This window comes from Podarcis muralis, chromosome 6 (genome assembly GCF_964188315.1).
Source record: "Podarcis muralis chromosome 6, rPodMur119.hap1.1, whole genome shotgun sequence".
In the NCBI taxonomy this organism is placed as follows: Eukaryota; Metazoa; Chordata; class Lepidosauria; order Squamata; family Lacertidae; genus Podarcis; species Podarcis muralis.
In genome coordinates, this window is record NC_135660.1 from 64483868 (window position 1) to 64505101 (window position 21234).

The 21234-nt window shown below is 46.9% G+C and overlaps 1 protein-coding gene across 2 annotated transcripts in view; it reads left to right on the forward strand.

The window, feature by feature from the left end:
- LOC114597297 (putative lysosomal acid lipase/cholesteryl ester hydrolase) overlaps positions 1-21234 on the forward strand; it is a 28393-nt gene that overhangs the window by 4777 nt on the left and 2382 nt on the right. For both annotated transcript variants that reach the window (XM_077930472.1, XM_077930473.1), the window contains exons 3-8: positions 1706-1904; positions 3487-3596; positions 4723-4862; positions 6449-6595; positions 8117-8188; positions 9711-9782. In XM_077930472.1, coding sequence (XP_077786598.1) covers positions 1706-1904; positions 3487-3596; positions 4723-4862; positions 6449-6595; positions 8117-8188; positions 9711-9782 — 740 coding nt within the window. The remainder of the gene's footprint in view (positions 1-1705; positions 1905-3486; positions 3597-4722; positions 4863-6448; positions 6596-8116; positions 8189-9710; positions 9783-21234) is intronic.

A 21234-nucleotide genomic window follows, 5' to 3' on the forward strand; every position in this document is an offset into this window, starting at 1 on the left:
CATCTGAAAGCAGCACTGTTTAGGGAAATTTTTAATGTTTGAAATTTTATTCTGTTTTCAATGTTCTATTGAAAGCCACCCAGAGTGGCTGGGGAAACCCAGCCAGAAGAGTGGGATAGAAATAATAAATTATTATTATTAACTAATAGATTATGTGGAGCTGGCAAGTATGAAAGCAAAAATTTGGGATCAAGAGGGGACACTGCTAAGGAAGGAGTGGAAACCCTTTGTAGAGTACTTGAAGAGGTATAACAGTCAGATAGGACCTGAACTGTGAGCAGCAGAAAATAACAATTAGGGTATTATGTAGAGTGAATGAGGGTGTTTAAAGGCAATTAAAATATGTATGTATTAAAATTTGAGAAAATTCTTAAGTAATAATAATAAAAGAAATGCAAAGGACAGTCTAAGGGTGTTGCTTTTCTGAAAGATATTAGGGCTACCTAATACCTGAGAAGCAAAGGTGGTGTGATGAAGGAAGGGCAGGAGGACTTAGCCACCTGCTTCCAGTGCCAAGCTCCCAATATAAGATAATATTTGAGTAAAATGGCTTAAAATGTAAGAATAAGATGACTTATTGAATAAGATGACTAAAAATATATCAGTTCAAGAATTTGTAATGTCACTGGCTCATTTATGCACATGTGGTGGCAATGCCCCTAAGTTTTTTTGTTTTGGAAAAAAGCTTTTTCATGAAGCAGGCCTTATGACAAAACAACATATCCCTTTGGATTCTGAAACAACACTTCTATCATAATAGTCAGAAATATTTTAACAGCTTTCCCCAAAATGTATCATTAGTCATTTAATGACTGCAGTGTAGTATTGCAAGGGGTAAGAGGTTTCTAAAGGCAGACTTGTTTGAGATCTGGATCTCACCACTCTGTGATTTAACATTCATGGACAACCTGACAACCCATGGCTGAAGAGAGCAAAACAGACAAGAAAAAAAATCACTACTTTTCAATCAATCTGTTTCAATAAATCAACGTAGTTTTATTACATACACAACATTGATGGAACATGGTTATAGGCATCAGAGAACACAGGGCTGTTTGTGGAATGACACATTTGTTTAAATATTTAAAAATTTAAATTGAAGTTAAATATAATTAAAAAGATATGTGGTGCTTCTGTGGCAGGTGAGTGGAATGGTTCAATATTGCCTGTTACAAATAACTGGGGAGAGGGGACCTTTTTGGGGGGGGAGAGGAGACTTGCTTTACATATTGCATTCAGGAGTTATTTATATGCATGGGCATATAAAATTGCTGCCCATGCACTCTTTGTGCCCCAAGTTTATAGTAGGTACTATGCAGTAGCTTCCAGTGAAGTGGCGTTTGTGGAGTACCAATGCTCTCCTGATTTCCCCACACATTGGTTCACTGGAGCTTATTGAGAGGAAGAGGGGAGAGGCAAGGTTGGGGGAGCTTGACCTGGTGTTGCACGTAGAGGTGAGGGAATTGGATTGGCTCCGCCAACATGCACTTCTCCCATTCCCTTCTTGCTCTCCGTAAGCACCAGCAACCCAGTTTGCCGGGAAGCCATGAGAGTAACATTGCCCCACCTGCACCACTTCACTGGCTGCTACTTGCAATATGGAATGACAACAACTGCCATTCAAGGTTCTGATGGATCACTGTCTTGTTGGAAAGAAACACTGAAGTTACCTCTTATAACTATACTTAAAAGACTTCCATTGCAGATCCGAAGCCCGCAGTGTTTCTGCAACATGGCTTGTTTGGCAGTAGCAATAACTGGGTGTCAAATCTGGACAACAACAGCCTGGGCTTCATACTGGCTGATGCTGGCTATGATGTTTGGCTAGGAAACAGTAGAGGGAACACTTGGTCCATGAAACACATTAACTATACTGTGGAGCAAGAAGAATTCTGGCAATTCAGGTAGAGTGATCTTTCTAAACTTCATTATGTGTTTCTGGTTTCTAGTTTTCTTTTTGGGGTTTTTAATCTGCCATGCTCTTCCTCTTCTGTTTCAACATTGAACAGCACCCTGATAATCTGAAGGTATAGAAATATATTTCCAAGTAAATATAATTGGTAGTTGTTTCTTTAAACAAGCAAACAAGCAAACAAGCAAACAAGCAAACAAACAAGCAAGCAAGCAAGCAAACAAACAAACAAACAAACAAACAAACAAACAAACAAACAGCACATATTGTTCATGTGGGGAATTAGATGCTCTGATGAAGACTGGAAGATGATAAGATCCCCCAAAGATGTTCTCTATGGGCACTGACTTCAGGCAGCAGTCCCACTGGCCGACCAACTGTGTATTACAAGGATGTTTCCAAACATGATGTGAAGGCTAGCAACATCAGCCCCACCTTGTGGGAATCTCTTGCAGACAACAGCAGTGCCTGGAGACAGATAGTTAGGTGGTACCGTATTTTTCCCTCTATAACACGCAGATTTTTTCTCCTAAAAAGGAAGGGGAAATGTCTGTGCGTGTTATAGAGCGAATGTGTGGTCCCTGGAGCCAAAAAATCAGGCAAAAGTCAAATCGTGAGTCACGGAGAAGGGAAACCTGAAAAGAGGAAGTGGCTGCTTTCCTGCATTCTGCCTCAGGGTCTTACTGCCCACCCTTCTCTGTTTCGTTGCTGTGATTGCTGAAACGGAACAAAGAGCAGGGAAAGCCCCTCCCCTCCAGGCAAGCAGAGTGTCGTTCTTTCTAATTCCTCTCTGTGCTCCGGTGCTGCTGGGGGAGAGGGAGAGAGAGTGGGGGAGGGAGAGGGAGAGAGAGGGGGGGGAGGGAGGGAGGGAGAGAGAGAGAGAGAGAGAGAGAGAGAGAGAGAGATGGCTGGCTTGGGGGGGGAACTTTTGCCTTTCTTTCCTCCCACCCGTTAAATCCCTCTCCAGCATTCTTAGCCAGCTGCTTCTCTGCACACCCCTCTCATGTCCCTTCTTTGTTTTTCCTTCGCTCCCCACTTAAAATGTGGTTACAAAGCATAGATCAACATGGATCCTCAGGATCTTTGCATTGGGTCACCCCAAATTCACCATCAGATCACATAGCATGTCCATGGCTACAGCCTGCACCAAAAAAATCACGCACCCACTGTTGCCTGGGGCTGCAATGGTGCAAAAACATGGTTAAAAAGCATGGATCCACATGGATCCTCAGGATCTTTGCATTGGGTCATTGCCTTTTCCTGTAGGACTAATTGCAGTCGTCAACAGGTTTACTATACCCATTTAGTCAATCATCCATCTCCTACTACCCGCCTGAAAAGTTTTCAGTGAACAGCTCATAGTGTTGCATTGACTGCTAGTGAACAGTGCCAGTGGAACTATCTAAAGAAGATGAATCATGGCTTAATTTCAATCAGATTGTTTCACAAATGTTCAGAGAATTGGTAGTCCATGGAGGAGGTGATCTCTGGTTTGCCAGATATTGTATTGCATTGGCTGGAGAAGTCTGTATGCAAGTCTGTAAAACACAGTCTGTTATTCCTTTTCTTTGCAGTTTTGATGAAATGGCTAAATATGACCTTCCAGCTTCAATAAATTTTATCCTGAGAAAAACTGGACAAGAGAAAATATTTTATGTTGGTCATTCCCAGGGCACCACAATGGGTAGGTTAGGAAGCTTCTGAAACACATGTTGACAATTCTAATAGCAACATGTTTATTTGTACAGTTGGTGTTGTATATTAATTTCAAGAGAGATTTGGGTCATAGTACAGTGGTTACACATAGAGCCACTGGACATGGAGAGCCATCTTGGATAACAATCCCTGTGTAGGTTTCCTGCATTTTCCCCTTAGTAACATTTCCCATAAAAGAAATGTTTCAAAGCTGCTATGGACTTAGAGAAAGAAGTGTATGGAATAAAATACAGTGGTACCTCAGCTTAAGAACTTAATTCATTCTGGAGGTCTCTTCTTAACCTGAAACTGTTCTTAACCTGAGGTACCACTTTAGCTAATGGGGCCTCCCACTGCTGCTGTGTGATTTGTGTTCTCATCCTGAAGCAAAGTTCTTAACCCGAGGTACTATTTCTGGGTTAATGGAGTCTGTAACTTGAAGTGTCTGTAACACGAGGTACCACTGTACTCCCCTCACAAACCTTGTTTTATGTGCTTTGTGTTGCTTCAGTTCATCTCAGCTGACAAAGTCTAGTTTAATTTGAATAAAATCCTGGATTTCAAGCCAGGATCAAACCTGGTTTGTAGTTGGAATTTAAACAGAAGTTTCTGAGTCGGGATGTAACAGGAAACTGTAGCTTAACAATCCTGGAAGTACTTTATTAAGGCTCCCAAGAGGAGGGGATATGAGCGTGTTCTTTCCAATATTTTGTTTGACTAGAAGCATGTGACCATAAGCCATTCCTCACAGGTCTTACAATAATGTATACAGTCAAACCTCGGTTGTCAAATGTAATCCATTCAGCTTCCGAAAAGTTTGACACTGGGGAGTGACTTCTGATTGGTTGCAGGAGCTTCCTGCACTCAAGCGGAAGCCGCGTCTGACATTTGGCTTCCGAAAAATGTACAAAAACTGGAGCATTTATTTCTGGATTTTCGGTGTTTGGGAGCTGAAATGTTCCATAACAGAGCCATTCAGGAACTGAGGATTGACTGTATTTATTGCTTTTGTGTTATGAGAAAAGGCTAAGATTTTTTTCTTGTATTGTGATCAAGTCAGTAGTGCTTGCTATATTCATTTATCTTCTATTTCTATTTCCCATCTTGTTTCTTAGCATTCATTGCATTTTCAACCATGCCACAGCTCGCCCAGAAGATAAAAATGTTCTTTGGATTGGCACCATCGGTCAACACGGTTTATTCTATCAGCCCAATATCAGCTGTGATCACTCACATGCCTGAATCCTTGGTCAAAGTATGCATTTTGGACCAAATATTTGTTGAAAATAGAGGGTGCAAATATCTTTGGCTGCAGCTAAGAACTTGGGAATGTATCCATCATTTGACCTGAGGCCATTTGTCATTCTCATAGACACCTAAACTGTTCAAGCTGGTGAATGCTGAAATTTGGTATCAGGGTGTTGCTCAGTCTAAGCAGATCTGTAAAAATTGGAATGCCCATTTTTCTATCTTGCTGTAAGTAGCATGGGTGCCAGCACAAAACACCTGCTGCGGGCAGGAAAGAAAGAGGTGCTGGTGTGCGAACAATCCTCAAGAGCCCAAATGAAAGGACTTGGTACAAACTTGCAGCTCCCACTGATGGGGAAAACTGTATATATAGAAGTTCCATGAAGATTTGATAGTATGATGGCAGATTACACCTGTGCGTAACTCAGCTGCCTTTAAAGCAATAATGCTGAACAGTTATAGGAGCGTGTATTTATTACATTATTGGTTTATTTTAAGTATTAAACAATGTATGACTATAGGACAAGAGAGCCAAACCAATCTACTGAGAAATAACTTGGGATGATCACAGTGTGGTGGGCAGTTACAGGCACATGAGCTCATTTTCTGGGCTCAGAAACATTTGCTGATCATGTTGGAGGCTTTTGGGGGCTTCTTTGTTGGCCAAATGTCCCCCTCACCCACTTTTAGCTCAGTAATTCATACAACAACATTGTAACATGATCAGTTTTGTTTCCAGATTAGAGTCTGGTTGGAGGGAGGATTGGGAACGAGAGATTGTGGATTGTCTAAAGCCCCATACTGACTGTGGCAAGGGGGATATTTGATTACCTTGGGAGCTTTATGATTCACAGCTACACTACTTCTACCCTAGACAAAAGCAGATTGAAGTGCCCTTTTCAGATTGTAGGAACAGCCACTCCTTGTATTCTCAACCTGGAGAAGTCAGAAGACAAGGCAGTAAAATCATTCTCCCTTATGTTACCATGTAGACAATAGAGAAGGCATCATTTGCTGAAATTACTAGGGAATTAAGTAGGATTGCCATATTTTAAATTGTTGAGCTTTTTTGCCCAACATCTGGGCACTACTTCTGAATGTGGTATTTTGGATATGTCTGGACGTATGGCAACCCTAAATTAAGTGATTTCAAGCACAGCACAACGATTTGGCTATTGTCTATTTGTGGCTATGTTTGCATAACAGCAAGTCTTTTGCATATTTGGGCTCCTACTGAAATGATGTTTGTTCCTGAACCACATTGCAAGGGTGCCAGTTGCACATTGCATGCATCTCAAGATGCACTTTAACTGTGTCATCCTGTCTCTTCGATGGCTGAAATTACAATGTCCATGTCTTGAATACAGCAGAAGGTCCTTTTGTTTGACTATGTATGTGGGATTTGAATTATTGCTGTTATTATTATTATGGCCATGGATTGTTGAATGGGCATTCTAGCCTAACAATCTGAGTAGAAGATTCTCATAATACTGTTTGTGATATTTTCTTGCTACCCGATATTGCTGGAAGTATCTCTAGGGAAGCAGTCTTGACTAACAAAATGACCTGTGTACTAATGTTTTGTTTTGACAGGTAATATTTGGAACCAAGCAGTGTGCTGCTCAAAGCAAAACTTTTAAATGGTTTGCTACTAACCTGTGTAATCGTTTCTTACTTGATCATGTTTGTGCCAGTTTTTTCTTCCTAGGGATGGGCTTTAATGTGAAAAACATGAATCTGGTAAGATTTCTAACTACATAATAGGAGGTAAAGAGTGTGATCTAAAGAAAAGTATGTGGAGGCTTCTTTGAAATGGTTGCTGCTTATAACATCCATATCTTAATTACCCCTGGAGAAGTGGATCCCAGATGACTACTTCATTGAGCACTAGTGGATAGTGTAATTTGTGATATTTTGGGCTGCGCGCGCACACAAAAACCAACCCAGGACTGCCACTTAAATTTAAGTGTTTAATTTGAGTTAAATTGGTCTACCATATTGATTCAAAATGGTGCCCTGCATGCAAACATAGTTGAAGACTAATATATCCACCTCAGGAGTCCTCGTACCAAGTTTGGCGATGATATATTGAGAGGCAACCTGATTGGTTGGAGCTGTCCCATAGTTTGGGCAATGATATCTTCAGAGATGTCCAAGTTGGTGAAGGTTGAAATTGTCACCTCAAATTTAAAAAAGACTTGCAGAATGGGGTGAAATATCTTCAGAGGTGTCCAAATGGACAGAGCTATTATTATTATTATTATTGTTGTTGTTGTTGTTGGAAAATTATTGTCTGGTCGCATTAAGGCAGAAACCTTAAGAGGGCACAGCTGCCACATTCCTTGAGACAATACAATATAACAAATATTAAATACACAATAGAAATAAGAGCAAAAATAAGAACAAAATGAACCAATACGGCTTTGTGTACAGATACTTGTAAATTGGAACTTAATATTTGTGTGCATTGAAAGATGCTGCACATCAGCCCAAGAAACATGTGAAGAGGTGAGAAGTCATGGTGTGCACCAACGCCTAGTTAAGGTGCTTGGGGGCCCTTGTGCAATTCCCCCTACAGGGGTCCACTTCCCCAAAACAGAATGCAGGTAATGCCTTATGGGTCACAAGAAGGCTGTGTCTTCCTTGCCACCATGATGCAATAGGACCATAGTTAAGAGCAATACTGAGTTTCAGTTCATAGTTCCTGATAAGAGTCTAGGAGTGGCCCTTAATTATGGTTGGTAACACAACCGGACATGGCAACAAAGCAGGGTGGAGTGAGTTCATGTCCTACAGGAGGAATGTACACAATGGTATGGCCCACTGCACAAATGGATGTTATTTGATATGTCTGTAATTGCTCTGGGTGTACTATATAAAGAAAAATATTATAACTGGGGCTGTAATCCTGTGCATAGTTACCTGGGTGTAACCTGGTTGAACACAGTACAATTTACTTCTTAGTAAATGTGCATAGGATTGCAGTATTAGTAGAAATGTATTTATGTTGTGGGGCAATGCTTTGCTGTAAGCGAATTTCCCTCTTGTTTGGTAACACAATATTGGCATTTGCAGCTAGTTTGAAGTGTCAAGTTGATCTCCAAAACTGGCATGTAATTGCTACTTAAACACTGATTCCTGCATGATATCCAGATGTTGAGCACTAGAGTGCACTTGTTTTGTTCAAACAAACCAAATGAAATTGAAATGGCTGTTACACTTTGAGATAAATTCAGCTAATCACTTTGTTCTTTCTTTCAGACTCGAATCAATGTATATTTATCACACTGCCCAGCTGGGACATCTGTGCAGAACGTGCTTCACTGGAGTCAGGTAGCACCTAAATCCTCAGGTGTTGGTAGTGCCAACTTGCTTAGATGACAACTCCCATCAGCCAAGCCACACTGGCTGGGGTTGATGAGAATTGTAGTCCAGAACATCTGGAGGGTTCTAGGCCAGTGAAGGCTGTGTGTCAGTAGCAGAAGGCTGGCCGAGAAGTGCCATGATCTGGGAGCACCTGGTGTTGAATGTAGTTGCTGGTAATTTCTTCATGGCCTTGCAAAAACTAATCAGGGTTGGGGAATCTTTTTGATACCACAGGAGTTTTTTATCAGGATTAGTTTCATAGGTCACATTTAAAAGCAGGGTGGGGCCGCCTACCTGTCAATTACCTGTTGTAGCAATGGAGGATTTCAAAGTGTGTTGCAAGGTGCAGATGAAACTGATCCCTCCTCTTTATTTTCCCTGGAGATTCTGATGCAGACCTCTTGCTGTTCTGTTTTAACAAGTCTTTTAAGAGAATCTCCTTTCTGAATTGGGAAGGGATTTGCATGGAATTCTGGCAAACTGAGTAGGATTTACACACCCACCCACCCACCCACCCACCCACACACACACACCTGGCTTCAGCGGCAATCTCAGCTGGATAGTAGGTGGGAGACTTTGGGAGAAGTGTTTGGGCCAAACTGGATCCCCTGGCAGAATAAGATTGTCTTGTGGCGTGGAAGTTCCTGGTCCCTGGTATATATTTTGACTTACTTAAGTCCCCATAAGTTTAATCTTCCATGAAAGATTTGGAGGATGGCCACATAGGAACTGGCCATTTTCCCAATAGCTTCCCATTTGGGAATGCTTTCCCCAGGGAGGCTCACCTAGCCCCTTCATTATATTTTTTTAGGCACTGAGCAAAAACATTCCTCTTCTCCCCGGCCTTTGGCTAATTAGACAACCTATGGCCTCCTCCCCAGTGACCTCCTCCCCAGCCTGACCCTTCCAGAGAAGAAGAAGACAGTTCAGAATTACAACAGGGTTTGAGGAAGGTCACAGCTCAGAGGCAGATGAGGGGGAAAGCTGGGAAATGAAGGGAGACGTGGAGGGGGAAGAGGTAGCACCAGAGGGAGGACAGCTGACGGACACAATGTGTTTAGAAAGTATTCCAGACCCCCTCTCTCCCAGAACCCAGCGAGCCTTGAAGGTAGTAGAGCAAAACGCTCAGAAACAGAGGGCCCTCCATGGCACCCGTAGGGAGATGATGACAATGACAAATGAGAAAAGGGGGAGTGGAGAGTCACTCCGGACAATGCCATTATCCCAAGAGGCTGTGTTCCAAGCCTCTCTCTGTAAATATTGAATAAAAAGCAGATGGCAAAAACTTTTTCTTCTCTTCTACGTTCCTCACAACCTGCCGTGCCTGTTGTGTCTGTGCGTATTGTTTTGTTATTATGTTATGTGCTTTTGTGTTTTTATATAGTAAACTGCACAATGATCCTCAGGTATTTATTGATTAATAATTAACAGCAATAATAATAATTTCCCCATTTAGTTTTTTCAAAATATGGTACACTTCTTTTTTCAGAATAGGAGGAGTAAGGAGTTCAAAGGTTTTGACTGGGGTAGCAAGGAAGAGAACATGGCTCACCACAACCAGGTAAGAATTTTTCACTAATTGCATCTCTTTTCCCCTCTTTCTCCTCCCCTCCCTCCCTTCTCTCTTTATATGATGGTAGACGTTGGTAAGGTGTGGCAATAGCTACTGATGGCAAAGGCTGCTGTTCATATAATACATGGTGGATAAAATGTAGCTGCAATATGAAACAAAATAGTTAAAGGTTTATCTTTGACGTTTATAACCAGACTTTATATACACAAAATGTAATGATAATGATAATGATGATGATAATGATTTATACCCCACCCATCTGGCAGTTTCCCCAGCCACTCTGGCTGGCTTACATCATATATAAAAACATAACAAAACATCAAGCATTAAAAATTTCCCAATACAGGGTTGCCTTCTGATGTCTTCTAATGGCTGTGATGCACATGAATACGTTAACAAATTCTAATATGTAAATCTATAAACTGACTATTTATCAAAATAATATATCCACAATTATACAATAAACCCTAATAAAAATAAAATTTATGTACAATGCATGAGATGGTCTTATACTTCTTTAATTATATTAATTAGATAGTTGATATGGCTATATAAGATATTTTTAATGTTTTTTAATCAAACTTTCTGGATAACTGAAATACCAAACACATTTTGGCATTTTATGCTTCTTCAGTGGACTATTTTGCTATGCAGTATTCTGCATGCATCAGTTCAGTCTCTCAGTTTTGTTAAAAATTGTAACTAATATCCAAATAAACCAATCACTTTAACTAAAAATCTCACCAAACTAGATCCAAATATTACCTTTACTTGTGTCGTGGTCAAAATTCAATATCTTCAGTCGGTACAGGTTTGCAAAAAATGCAATCATCTGTTAAAGCAATGCATATACCATTAGAAAGTAAGTAAGTAAATAAATATAATGAGAAACGTACCAATTTAAATTTCTACACCGCGGGGATCATGAGTGAACTTAAGTGAAAGAAGCTATTATTTTACCCGCAATATTGCACTGTTGATCTGATGACAATAGTTTCTAGCTCCATTTCATAGAAATTCCCCACACTGTGTCAGGGGCGCAGCATGGGGGCAGTGGGACCATGGCTCCGGGCACACAATTTTGAAGTGGCACAAATCAGGCACCCCTTTGCAGGGATTCCTGCCCTGTTTCTGGGGGTTTCTGGGCCCTGGAATCTGGCCCAGCCTCACTGCTGTGTCCCTGGCCACCTCACCTGTAATGGTTCTAGGGGTTGCTTGTGTGTAAATCAATGCCACCCTTGGCTGGTTGCCTGAATGAGCCCTTTCTGTCTGGACAGCCGCACGCCCGTGGCTGTCTCAATCGCTGGCAGAATCTGTTAGTGGGCGTTTCTTGAACTTCTTCCAGCAAAGAAGCTCTTTGACGCCTAGTCTCCACCTAGCTTCTCTGCGCGGAAGCCTTCTGTGCAGGGAGGGTGTGGGCATCGGAGGACCTGTGCTCTCTCCACTGGTTCCCGGCGAGGAGTCTTGGAGCCACCTCGCCGATTCCCCCATCTGCCCCCCTTCTCCACTGGCGTTACGCTGATTTCCTTCCCCAGAAGATGTGCTGCTTCTCTCCCTCCCGGGACGCTCTTCGGAATCCCTCTGGAGCCCTCCCTCTCCCTCTGGCTCCGATGGCAGTTCCCTGACATCCACCTCCTCCCCAGGACCCCCTCCACGCCTGGCGCAATTTTTTGATACAACCTTGTCTCTTTCCTCGCCCGACGACGCGGGGAATCCCCTGAAGGTGCTGTCACCATCCTCTGAGGATTCAAAACCAGCCTCCCACCCGCTCCAATCTCTCCCCGCAGAGTGGGCCTCCCAGTCTGATTCTTCTCCCTCTGACACCTCACCTCCCTCCTCTTCGGATGCAGGAAAACCCACAAATTCCCTTTCGTCGTCTGTGGTTCCAAATTCTTCCTCCCAGAATCTCGCTAGTGGTTTTGGCTTCTCCGGGAACAAACTGTGGAATTCTTCCACCAGATACCCGTCATTGATTGACTCAGCGGGGACCCACGTGTTTTCTGACCTGGGTTCTCCCTCCCAAGCTACCAAGTACTCCACCTGTCGACCTCGCCACCTTGAATCGAGGATTTCCGTGGCTTGGTTGCGGTGTTCCCTCTCCTCTACCCGCAGGTGGGTGGTGACTCCTCCCTCCCGCCCTGGAAACTCTCGCCCTTCCCTGTACGGTGTGAGTAGTGACCTATGGAACACCGGATGTATCTTCATGCTGTCTGGCAACTTGAGTTTGAACGCCGCTGGGTTCACCTGCTGTGCTACCTCAAAGGGCCCCAGCCGCCTCGGCTGCAACTTCTTGCACCCTCCCTTTAGGGGTAACCCTTGGGTTGACAACCACACCCAGTCTCCTACCCGTATGGCCTCCCCCTCCCTACGGTGCTTGTCCGCCTGCCTTTTGTAAACTTCCTTGGCTTGCTCCAAGTTCATCTTGAGTTGTTGGTGCAAGGCCTCCATTTCTTCTACAAACTGCTCGGCCGTGGGTACACTCCATGCTTCCTTCCCCCCTCCCTGGGAAGGCCCTGGGGTGACACCCATAATTGGCCATGAACGGGCTCATTCCCGTGGACACGTGTTCCGCGTTATTGTACGCAAATTCAGCCAAAGCTAATTTCTCTACCCAATCGTTCTGTCTCTCGCTGACGTAGCAGCATAGGTATTGCTGGAGTATACTGTTCGCTCTCTCTGCTTGCCCATTGGTTTTGGGGTGTCTGGCCGTCGAGAAGCTCACCTCGACCTGTAGCAAGCTCATGAGCTTCCTCCAGAACCTGGAAGTAAATTGTTTCCCGCGGTCCGAGATTACCCTCGAAGGAGCCCGGTGCAGTCTGAAAATGTGATCCACAAACAACCTGGCTGTCTCCTCTGCTGTCACCGCGTGTGAGCAAGCTATGAAATGGCACATTTTTGTCAGTAGATCGACTACTACCATGACTGCTGTCTTCCCCCTTGACTTGGGCAAATCTGTCATAAAATCAATGGACACCACCTCCCAGGGCCTCCCCGGCGTAGGTAAGGGTTCCAGTAACCCTGCGGGGGCAGCCCTCTCTCCCTTTGCCCTCTGACATTGGTCGCACCCCCGTACATACTCCCGTACGTCTTCCCTCACCTTTGGCCACCAGAATTGCCTGGTGACGAGCAGCATGGTCTTGTGCTGCCCAAAGTGCCCAGCTGTTGGGTTGTCATGGAGCTGTTTAAGTACCTTCCCCCTCAAGGTCTCCCCTGGTACATACAGTGCCCCCTTATAGTACAGTACCCCTTCCTTTTCCTCAAACCCTCCATGGTCTTCCCTTCCGTCCCGGAGTTCCCTGATTTTTGCTTGAGCGAACGCGTCATCTCTAGTAAGCCCTGCCAGTTCTCGTTTCCCAACCAACATTCCCCCACACACCCATCGGTCCTCGGGAAACACGTGTCGGGTTTCTGGTGGTCCCTCTCCCTCCAGGTATCCCGGTTTCTGAGAGAGAGCATCTGCTCTAACGTTTTCCTCTCCCGGTACGTATCTGATCTTGAAGGAAAACTTGGCGAACTCCTGGGCCCATCGAACCTGTCCCTGGTTGAGCACTCGCGCGGTCCGCCAGTACTCCAGGTTCTTGTGGTCAGTACAAATCTGGATCTTGTGCCGCGCCCCTATCAACAGATGTCTCCATTGCCGAAACGCCACGTAGATCGCAAGCAGTTCGCGGTCATGCACTGTGTAGTTTTGCTCTGACTTGCTCAGCTTCCTTGAGAAAAAGGCACACGGCCTCCAGTCCTGCTTAGCCCCGGGCTGCAAAAGGACCACTCCCACAGCTCGGTCGGACGCGTCCGTCTCCAGTCTCGCGGGCTTCTCCAGATCAACGTGCAGGAGCTGCTCTTCCGAAGCGAACGCCTTCTTCAGCCTTTCAAAGGATTGCTGTGCACTTTCTGTCCACGCGAACTTCTTTTTGCTACTGAGACAATCTGTTATGGGTGCTGTCAAGTGAGCAAAGTTCTTTATAAACTTCCTGTAGAAGTTGCTGAAGCCTAAGAACCTTTGCACATCTTTCCGGGTTTCGGGGGCTTTCCATTCCAGCACTGCCTTCACCTTGCCTGGGTCCATAGCTAGGCCCTTGTCTGACAACTTGTACCCCAGAAACTCGACCTCCCTGGCGTGAAATTGGCATTTTTCCAGCTTGACCCACAACTGATGCTTCTGCAGTCTCTGTAGCACTTCCCTGACATCTGTGACGTGTTGCTTCTCATTGTCCGAATAGATTAAGACGTCATCCAAAAAGGCTACGCAATTCTTGTACAGCAGGGGCCCCAACACGTGGTGCATGAATCCTTGAAAATAGGCAGAGCCTGATTGTAATCCAAATGGCATGACTAAGTACTCAAAGGCCCCCAGGGGGGTAAACATGGTCGTTTTCCATTCGTCCCCCTCCCTTACCCTAATTAAATTGTATGCCCCCCTGAGGTCCAGCTTGGTAAAAATCTTCCCCTGCCTCACCCGGGTTAAAATGTCATCAATCCTTGGCATTGGGAAGGTCGCGGATTCTGACACCAGGTTCAAGGCCCTATAATCTACGACCAACCTGGGCTGATTGGTCCCCTTTTTGTCTACGAAAAACACCGGACTGCCCCCCACCACCTTTGATTCCCTTATGAACCCTCTCTTCAGGTTCTTATCAATAAACTGCCGCAACACCTGCATCTCCCGGTCTGACATGGCGTACAGCTTACCCACCGGCAACTGAGCCCCTGGGAGTAGGTTGATTTGGCAGTCAAAGGGCCTGTGGGGGGGTAGTCTATCTGCCTCCCTCTCACTGAAGACCTACTTCAGATCAGCATATTGTGGTGGCACCTCCCCTTGTTGTTCCACGGCCAGCCCAGCAACCCTGGCTACTGTCATTCTAGGGTTCTCCCCTCCCAGACAGTGTCCTAAGCAGTAAAAGTAAAGGTACCCCTGCCCATACGGGCCAGTCTTGACAGACTCTAGGGTTGTGCGCCCATCTCACTTAAGAGGCCGGGGGCCAGCGCTGTCCAGAGACACTTCCGGGTCACGTGGCCAGCGTGACAAAGCTGCATCTGGTGAGCCAGTGCAGCACACGGAAACGCCGTTTACCTTCCCGCCAGTAAGCGGTCCCTATTTATCTACTTGCACCCAGGGGTGCTTTCGAACTGCTAGGTTGGCAGGCGCTGGGACCAAGCAACGGGAGCGCACCCCGCCGCGGGGATTCGAACTGCCGACCTTTTGATCGGCAAGCCCTAGGCGCTGAGGCTTTAACCCACAGCGCCACCCGCGTCCCATGTCCTAAGCAGTAAGCTGACCCAAAGGTGACTGACCGCTGATGCCATGACACTACTGGATCATGCAGTGCCAGCCAGCTCATTCCCAGTATTATTTATTCGGATATTTTCATAGCTGAATATCTGGAGCCCACGCTCTTCCCTTAGCTCTCCGGTCAGCTACTGTAGCAGAGTGCACGCAGCGTGAAACTGTTGCTGTGTGTGTGTGTATGATAAATCAGGCTTCACGCAAGCGTTCCTTCTTATCTGTTTCTGGTCTTTATTCGTGTAGAAAAACAGCTCTTAAATCTTTCCTGGCGACAGTGCACTCATCTTGCTGTCTCTCTCCGCAAAAGCGAAACAACAAAAAGCACAGAGAACACTCCCCTCTGTGTACTAAACCACGCCTCAGAATGTGAGATGTCACTCAGAACATCTTAACCCTGTAAGTTCTGATTCTCTCCACACCCCCTCTTGTATTGCATTCTGAGGGAACTGTGAACACACATTCACAGACCTCTGAGACTTCAACACCTTCCCCATTGCCTTTCACCCCTTCCTGGCGTCTTTGTCAGGCACCTGTTGAACCTCCTCACAAATCTCAGATTCGCACTGAGCGAAACCAACCCACGCATTGGTGACCTGAAACCTCTCAGGTGGAATTCCCTTCGTTGCCTGAGATGATCGCCTGGGCACAAACTGGGGTGCTCCTTCTGACCCACTGGAGTCAGCAAGTGTGTCTTCTCCATCAGAAGACTCCCCCTCTGACTTGACCCGTCTGTGAGCTTTCTGCATTATGCTAACAGGAGATGAAGGCTCACTCTTGGACACTCCTTTAACAACCTGTGGAGACGCCCAATCCTGTTCTGAACCCTGGTCATGGACCTGGTCCTCATCATCAGGTTCAGCCTCTGGCTCTCCTTCCTCCTCAGAATCAGACAGACAATCTGAGTAAACGTCAGGGCTCGCTTTGCGCCTTGCCCAACCATCCTGCTCACAGAACTCAGCATGTTTACTGATCAGAAGCTTGGTCTGATCACCTTCTGGATATGCAAACCTCCACCCCTTTGTCGCAGGTTCATACCCACAGAAGATCATTTCCTGGACCTTTGGACCACCCTGCTCTTGCAGAAACTTTGGTACCGGCACCAAGGCTCTCGTACCGAACACACGGAGGAAATGCAGGTTCGGCTTCTCTCCGTGAAGCATAAAATGCGGGGTTTCACCTACCACTGAATTGTAGGACCTATTCTTCGTTAAATTTACAGATTTAATCGATTCCACCCAAAAGCTTTGAGGCAAACCAGAGTCATCCAGTAAAATCTCCGTTGCTTGAACCAGAGCTTTGCACCTACGCTCTGCCACTCCCCTCTCCTGAGGAGAAGTCACCTTGTGACGTATCCCTTTCTGGTGAAAGAATTTCTGCAGAGCAGACCCAGTAAACTCTGCACATCGGTCACTCTGGAACCCCTGCACCTTGGTGGAGAACCTTAGTTCCACCTCCGCAATCCAATCTTTGATCAGTTGCGTTGCCTCTTCCTTAGTTTTCAGCGTGTGCACCCATGAATTCTGGGTAAAATCATCTGAAAGTGTCAGCACAAACCTGGCCCCGCCTAGACTTGGCTTTGGCATGGGACCAAAAAGGTCTGCATGCACAAGCTCAAAAGGCTTTGTGGTTACCCTCTCCACCCTGGGAAAACCACACCCTTTTACATTCGCTTTTCTGCAAGCCCTGCACTTTAAGGGTCTACCACATTCTCTTATTTTGCACCCTTTAGTGCACTCCGGTAGCATCTGGATATCCTCACAAGAACCATGTGACATTCTCTTGTGCCACACGCAAGCACATGAAACATGAGTATGATCAGTTGCACACTGTGCCTGTGCTTTCTCATCACTCCCTTCACCCTCTAGAGGTGTTTCAAGAACAAAAAGGCCGTTGTGCCCTTTTGGAACACTGATCAGGTGCTTCCCCCCTCTGGAAATTGTACAGACATTCTTCTCAAAGCAAACCTTATACCCCTCCTGTAAGAGACAAGGTACAGATAAAAGACAATGTTTTATCCCTGGCGACACGAAGACTTCCAGCTGCGCCTGCAAAACAGAAACATAAACATTTCCAACTTTAGACAATGGCTTTTGTGACCCATTTGCAAAACACACTGTTTTCCCAACCAAAACAGGTTTGAAGTTCCACATCTTGACACCAGGTGTCTCAGTTATGAGATGCCTGTTGGCAGCACTGTCCACAATCCAACGTATCACTTTGTCCTCACTGGAGTTGTCCTTAACTGTTGCCATAGCAACAAACGTCCCGCTGCCCCCGTCCTTGGGTCCTCTGCAGGTGTCCTTTAAAATCGCCATGGGTGCAGTTAGCTGATAAGCGCCGTCTTCCTCCTCTGAACCACGTACTCTCTGCGTCTTCCCACGCCTGCCTCCTCTGCTGGACTGGTTGCCATGGAAACCCGGCTGATTCCCATGGGAAACGGCCTTGGAAACATCCTGCCCTGTCTCCCTTGCTCTCTGGGAGCAGGAGCGACGCAGATGGTCAGGAGAATTGCAAATGTAGCAGCGACGAGTGGAAAAACACTGGGGTGAGCTCACAGCTGGCTTGGCTTCCGGGCTCTCTGTGCCAGCCCCTCCCACTCTAAAACAGCATTCCTGCTCGTCACACACAGTGGAAACTTTTCCAAACTTGCTTTTGGGCTGCTCTGCCCCCCCGACACTTCCAACAGCACTCCGTGAGGCTGTAAAATCAGGGCTTCTGGCTGCGCTCTCGGCTTCCTTCTGCTCCTGGCCTCCTGCTGAGCTTTGACACAAACCCCTCAGCACTTTCCAGGCATCACACGCCGATTCAATGCCTTCCAAATGAGGCTGCAGCGTAGGGTGCACGCTTGCTTTCAACATGCAGATTTCAGCTCTCACAGCTTTCTCTCTCTGCATTTTCTCCTCCAGAAAAGCAGACTGCAGCTTTTCTGCATCTCTGTCCACCAGTGCTGCATCTCCAGCAGCAGCTGGTATGGGTGGGGCCGGCTCCTTCTGGGCGACTTTCCACAGCCCTGTGGCCCAAAACCACGCTCTCACTTTCCTGACCCAGGTTTCCCACGACTGGGTAGTGAGCTCTTCAAGCTTTTCAAGAGGAACATCAAACACCTCTTGGCCATCTGCCATCTTCCCCTGGGGCCCAGCGTACTCACGTAAACAGTAGTAGCTCTCCAGCTCCCGGTTCAGCAGATCAGCTTCTCTCCAGCTTCTCCCAGCGAGTTCCTCTGCCCTCAAGCACTTTGGCAGGACTCCAGCTGGCTCCAGCGTCTATCCAGCGTCTTCTCAGCTGGCTGCAACACACACCGGCACGTCTTTGGCAACAGCTTCAAAGCATTTTCTGACCTCCCATAACCTATTCGGATATTTTCGTAGCTGAATATCTGGAGCCCACGCGCTTCCCTCAGCTCTCCGGTCAGCTACTGTAGCAGAGTGCACGCAGCGTGAAACTGTTGCTGTGTGTGTGTGTATGATAAATCAGGCTTCACGCAAGCGTTCCTTCTTATCTGTTTCTGGTCTTTATTCGTGTAGAAAAACAGCTCTTAAATCTTTCCTGGCGACAGCGCACTCATCTTGCTGTCTCTCTCCACAAAAGCGAAACAACAAAAAGCACAGAGAACACTCCCCTCTGTGTACTAAACCACGCCTCAGAATGTGAGACGTCACTCAGAACATCTTAACCCTGTAAGTTCTGATTCTCTCCACATTATTGGGGGTCCTGCCAGTGTGGCCACGTGAAAGGCAATGGTCTCCGTGTGCCTGGAAACCCTCATTCGCATTGGCGGGGTCTGGTGTGTCACTTCCCCTCCCAGAAGTTCCCTGCCATGATGGTTGTCACCTGATAGGGAAAATCCAGCGGCAACAGGTGGAGTTGGTGCTCCAGATCAAAGTCTCTGCTGAAGAAATTACACGAGCTGCCCAAATCCAGTAGTCCCTTAACCTTGACAGGGTGCGCATTCGGGAGTTCTAGCACCACCTCTATGGCTATAGCTGCCTTGGGGGGGTCAGGCTGGGGCACTTCTATTGGTTGCTGGCCTGGCTGCTGCCCCTGCTGGTTGGCAGCCAGGCGTTGTCGTTTCCCTGCGCCTGCTCTTCCTCCCCCTTCTCGTTGTGGCCTGCAGCCCCCACCAGGCCTTGCCAGGCTTTCCGTTGAGGGCAGACCTTAGCAAAATGTCCTGGTCGTTCACAGAGGAAACACTTCTTGGTAGTTTTCCAGTCCTTTCCCTCCCTTTTATGACCCTCACGGGAGTTTGAAACCTCACGCGCGCGCGCGCCATCAATTTCCATTGGCTCTGACACCTGGGGAGGCTCCCTCGGTATCTCAGGAATGCGGTAGTCATGGAAATGTTCCCCTCTCATTTCCCGCTTCTCCTGAGCCTGCGCTTCTTGGCATACGCCTATCGCGAGCACCGCCTTTGTGAGTTCATCCATTGACCGTGGGCTCAGGACAACTCGTCTTTCACTTCGGGGGAAAGACCCGCCTCAAACAACATTTGTATCAGTTCAGAGTCCAGATCCCACCCGAGCCGGTGTACTAACATTGCAAAACGCGACCAGTAGCTTCTGATGGACTGGCTCCCCTGCTTGCAACCCATCAGTTCCCGACGTGTCACGCTTTGCTCCACCTGGCTGGAAAACATCATGTCCATCCCCTGAAGGAATTTCTTAAGGTCCTTCAAGGCATCATTTTGCGTCGCCATTAGGGGCCTGATCCATTCTCTCGCCCCATCCTGCAGATGCCCCACAATGTAAGCCACCCTCTCCCCGTCGTCAGCAAAGTCATTTTTCTGCAGCTCCAAAGCGTACTGTATTTCCGTTCGGAAAGCATTGTAGTCTTGGGGCTTCCCCCCAAATTTGTGTACCAGCCCCGGTACCTTCCTTGCAATGGGGGCGGCTCTGACCTGTGCATCCTACGCCCGTCTTTCCTCCAGCCGCGCCGTCAGGATAGCTACGTGCGTCTCCAAGTCTCGGTTCCTCTCGACCAGACTCCGCACCGCAGCTGGCTGCTCTGTCTCTCCAGATGTTCCTGTTTGGCTCATCTTGCTGCCTCTCCAGGGCTACGCACAAGCAACGTCAGGGACTAACGGATTGCTGTAATGGTTCTAGGGGTTGCTTGTGTGTAAATCAATGCCACCCTTGGCTGGTTGCCTGAATGAACCCTTTCTGTCTGGACAGCCGTGCGTCCGTTAGTGGGCGTTTCTTGAACTTCTTCCAGCAAAGAAGCTCTTTGACGCCTAGTCTCCACCTAGCTTCTCTGCGCAGAAGCCTTCTGCGCAGGGTGGGTGTGGCCATCGGAGGACCTGTGCTCTCCCCACTGGTTCCCGGTGAGGAGTCTTGGAGCCACCTTGCCGATTCCCCCATCTGCCCCCCTTCTCCACTGGCGTTACGCTGATTTCCTTCCCCAGAAGATGTGCTGCTTCTCTCCCTCCCGGGACGCTCTTCGGAATCCCTCTGGAGCGCTCCCTCTCCCTCTGGCTCTGATGGCAGTTCCCTGACATCGCCCAGACAGCACATGCTTGCTCCTCAGTCAGATGGTGAACAGGTAACAACAACAACAACTTATTATTTATACCCCGCCCATCTGGGCTGCTTCCAACAAAACACTTTCAACAAAATATTAAAATACAATAGTCCTTCAGATATTAAAAGCTTCCCTAAACAGGGCTGCCTTCAGATGTCTTCTAAATGTTTGGTGGTTATTTTTCTCTTTGACATCTGGCAGGAGGGCATTCCACAGGGTGGGTGCCACTACTGAGAAGGCCCTCTGTCTGGTTCCCTGTAACATGGCTTCTCGCAGGAGGGAACCACCAGAAGGCCCTCGGCGCTGGACCTCAGTGTCCGGGCAGAATGATGGAGGTGGAGACGCTCCTTTGGATATATTGGACCGAGGCTGTTTAGGGCTTTAAAGGTCAGCACCAACACTTTGAATTGTGCTCAGAAACGTACTGAGAGCCAATGTAGGTCTTTCAAGACCAGTGTTATATGGTCTTGGCGGCCGCTCCAAGTCACCAGTCTACCTGCTGCATTCTGGATTAGTTGTAGTTTCTGGGTCACCTTCAAAGGTAGCCCCACATAGAGCACATTGCAGTAGTCCAAGCGAGAGATAACTAGAGCATGCACCACTCTGGCGAGAAAGTCTGCGGGCAGGTAGGGTCTCAGCCTG